The sequence below is a fragment of the Anneissia japonica genome, unplaced genomic scaffold (genome assembly GCF_011630105.1).
Source record: "Anneissia japonica isolate Jap-2015-1 unplaced genomic scaffold, ASM1163010v1 scaffold287857_len828801_cov194, whole genome shotgun sequence".
Lineage (NCBI taxonomy): Eukaryota > Metazoa > Echinodermata > Crinoidea > Comatulida > Comatulidae > Anneissia > Anneissia japonica.
In genome coordinates, this window is record NW_022738478.1 from 564,185 (window position 1) to 567,571 (window position 3,387).

The 3,387-nt window shown below is 37.3% G+C and overlaps 1 protein-coding gene across 4 annotated transcripts in view; it reads left to right on the forward strand.

The window, feature by feature from the left end:
• The first annotated feature begins 211 nt into the window (after positions 1-211).
• LOC117117558 (neurogenic locus notch homolog protein 1-like) overlaps positions 212-3,387 on the forward strand; it is a 51,157-nt gene continuing 47,981 nt past the window's right edge. For all 4 annotated transcript variants that reach the window (XM_033261891.1, XM_033261893.1, XM_033261892.1 and 1 more), the window contains exon 1: positions 212-299. In XM_033261891.1, coding sequence (XP_033117782.1) covers positions 227-299 — 73 coding nt within the window. In that variant the 5' untranslated portion in view covers positions 212-226. The remainder of the gene's footprint in view (positions 300-3,387) is intronic.

The window sequence follows — 3,387 nt, forward strand, 5'->3', positions numbered from 1 at the left end:
TATCTTTAATAAGCAGACTACAAGAGCCCCGTCACCTACGGTGTAACACGCTGGTATCAGCTACTTATGTCTTATTCTTTCTTCAGTATAAAAGAGATTTCTACCTGCGGATATTTTTATACGCGATATTTGACTTGCAAATAGTGTAAAATGAATCGTGGCTAGGCTACAATTCGTATGACGAGGACATCGTGCCTTCTCAATACGACTGTAGATACTGATCTAAATGGAACAGTATTTGATATTATTTTTAGTTGTTTGCGTTTTAAATTTAAGACACCACGCAGAGGCTTTCGATGGTAAATATGAATTTTCCTTTCTAATTTTTTTATATAAATGTTATTTATATTGTATTTCAACAATAGTCTCCTATTTACAAGCATAACATGCCTAGTATACATACCAATGTATAATTAAGCTACATTTTTAATTATAGGCATAGGCATCATTGTGATATTAAGTATTTAAGTATGTCATCTTGGTAGACTGTGTTGGATGTATATATAATATATATATATATATATATATCTACTTATTAATTAGCACCGGTAATTTTCGGAGGCCTGTCAGTGCATAACATGCCTATAAATCTGTCTCTTATACACATCTAGATGTGTATAAGAGACAGGAATGTATACTTTATATATATAAACTTATGTCAAACGACATGATACGTTATCTGTGAAAAATTCCCTTTAATTTACACCATGGGTCAGAATTATTTATTATTATAATTCATGTCTACTAGTAAATTTTAAACTCTGAAATGAAATTGGTTTTGATGAGCGCCCGTCTCCTTCACTAACAGTTCGAATGGTTTGAAGATCAATTTCAGTGTCTTACGGTTTATCTCATACATGACGTCATCAATAGATATGTCTCATATGAAAAGGTTAACTAGTTATGTAAACAATCTTGTATTCCGTTCAATTTATGAGAAGTAATCCTATTCAGACTGGTCATTTCTGGCCAGCTTGAGGTACTACAGTATTTCTCAAATGTTCGCACCTAGCTTCAACCATGGGGGATGGGGTGGCTGAGGTAGGTGTGCACGGCTTTGACGAGGTAAAGCAAAGCATTTACATGAAAGACAATGTTTATAAGTTTTATTTTCTATGGTACATCACACATAATAATAATTTCGCCTAGTAGTGGAAAAAAGGTTTTACATCGCATTCACATCTAGCATCGGTCAATAATGATTCTATGGTTGCCGAAAATCTGTGATAAAAGATCATAGAAATAATGGTGATGATGATGAATTTTATTATATAAGAGTGTCATTTCCGGCCATCTAGAGATACTATTTCTTAAAATTTTCCGCACCTCAGTTCCAACCATGGTGGGGCTGAGGTGATGGTGGACTCTCACGCATCCCCTACCGCCAAATCCTCCATCCGCCCCAACATGACACAGGTTATTTAGACCTCTGATTGCCGAAAATCGCTGATAAAAGATCATAAGTTATTTGTTGGTGCTTCATTTTGACTAATGGTAATGTGATGATGACGAATTTCACTATATAAGAATGTCATTTCCGGCCCCCTAGAGGTACTATGTTTGCACCTAAGCCCCCAACCATGGTGTTGAGGTGGGTGTGGGCTCACGGCTTTGAAGTAGATAAATTGATTTAGGTTTTATTTTCTATGGTACCGGTATCGGTACATCACATTATTAATTAGATCTCTATCAGGGGCGGATCCAGCCTGCCAGAAAAAGGGGGTCGCAGCCTGCGAGCGAAGCGAGCAGCCTTAGGCCGAGGGCCAGGGGGCCGCCTAGGGCCCCGGCGAGGTCCAGGGGTCAGAGCCCCCGGTGGGGGTGCAAGGGGGCGAAGCCCCCTTGAAGCCCAGCACATTTGAGGAGTATGAGTTTGCATTAAGTCAATTTTAAGTCAATCTAGCATGGTAGTTTTCAGTAACAAATAAAAAAAAAATATGTGCATGTCTTTTAAAAGATATTTTAATATTCAGGGTAGCTGCAATATGCAACTATAAAATGTTTCATTAAAATAATAAGTCATCTACTCACAGCTGTGAAAATTCAAGGTTTTCCCCTCTTGAAAATGGTCAGGTAAATTTTTCTCATGTCTTATTTTATGTGTGTTTACATACATAAACAAATTGCATACGATTTTTTTTCCATGAATCAATAAATTCCAAAAAAAAGGGGGGGGGGGTCCGGGGGTTCTCCGCCGGGAAAATTTTGATTCTTAGAAGGCGGGAAATAAGCTTTCCTGACTTCTGAGGTGTCTTTTAATTACTTTTTATTTCTTCAAAATTCAATTTTTTCCCCTCTTGAAAATGATTTAATGAATCAATGAATTCCGAAGAAAAGGGTGTCCGGGTTACCCGGAAATATTTCGATTTCTAGAATGCGGGAAATGAGTTTTCCTGACTTCTGAAATGTCTTTTAAATGGCTTTTTAAGTTCTTCAAAATTTAAGGTTTTTCCCTCTTGAAAACGGTCAGGTAAATTTTTCTCATGTCTTATTTTATGTGTGTATACATACATAAATAAATGAGTAGTCGCACGCCTATTCTTTTTCCATGAATCAATAAATCCCAAAAAGAAAGGGTGGTCCGGGGATTATCCCCTGGGAAAATTTTGATTCCTAGATGGCAGGAAATAAGCTTTCCCGACACTGGAAGTGTGTTTTAATGACGTTCTTCAAAATTCTAATTTTCTTATTGTAACATAAAAAAAAAAAATAAAATCAGCTCACGGGTCCTGAAAAGTTAGGTCTAGAATTTTTTTTTCTTTTTTTTTTGTTGGCCAAGGGAGGGGTCAGGACCCATTTCCCCCTCCCCCAGATCCGCCAATGGGAATCGCGAGAAAATATAACTCGGTTATGAGAAAGAAATCAATTAAGCCAATCAGCTGTTGAATGTAGAGGTCTCAAGTCACTCACCCCAATGGCAATAAATCGTGCTTTATTTAGGCTAGGGTAGGCCTAGCCTAGATGAGACCCTAGCGCCCCGCCTAGGGCCTAGGCTAACCTACTACAGCATTGAAGATCGCCAGTATTTAATTATTGAATATAAAAGTTCTATTGAATTAAAGTATAATTGAAATAAAATGTTCTACCAGATTGAATGATCAAACTATCATCTGTTGAGAGAGATAACGTTACATGCCATCCTGTAATGTTGGTGAATGTCTAGGGGATCACCTTAATAATTCAATACTCACTGTATGTGGAGAGCTGAAAACTAGCTACAGTGTACTTTTGGGCTGTGATACCTTCTGTGCAGGGATCGTCTCAAAAATTCCGGTTTTTTTTTTTTTTAAACTCAAACAAAAAGTTTTTTCTTGCTAATTTTTCACTAGACAACCGGGCAACATGCCTATAAATAGGCTAGCCCGGAGCGGGTTTTTTTTTTTTTTTTTT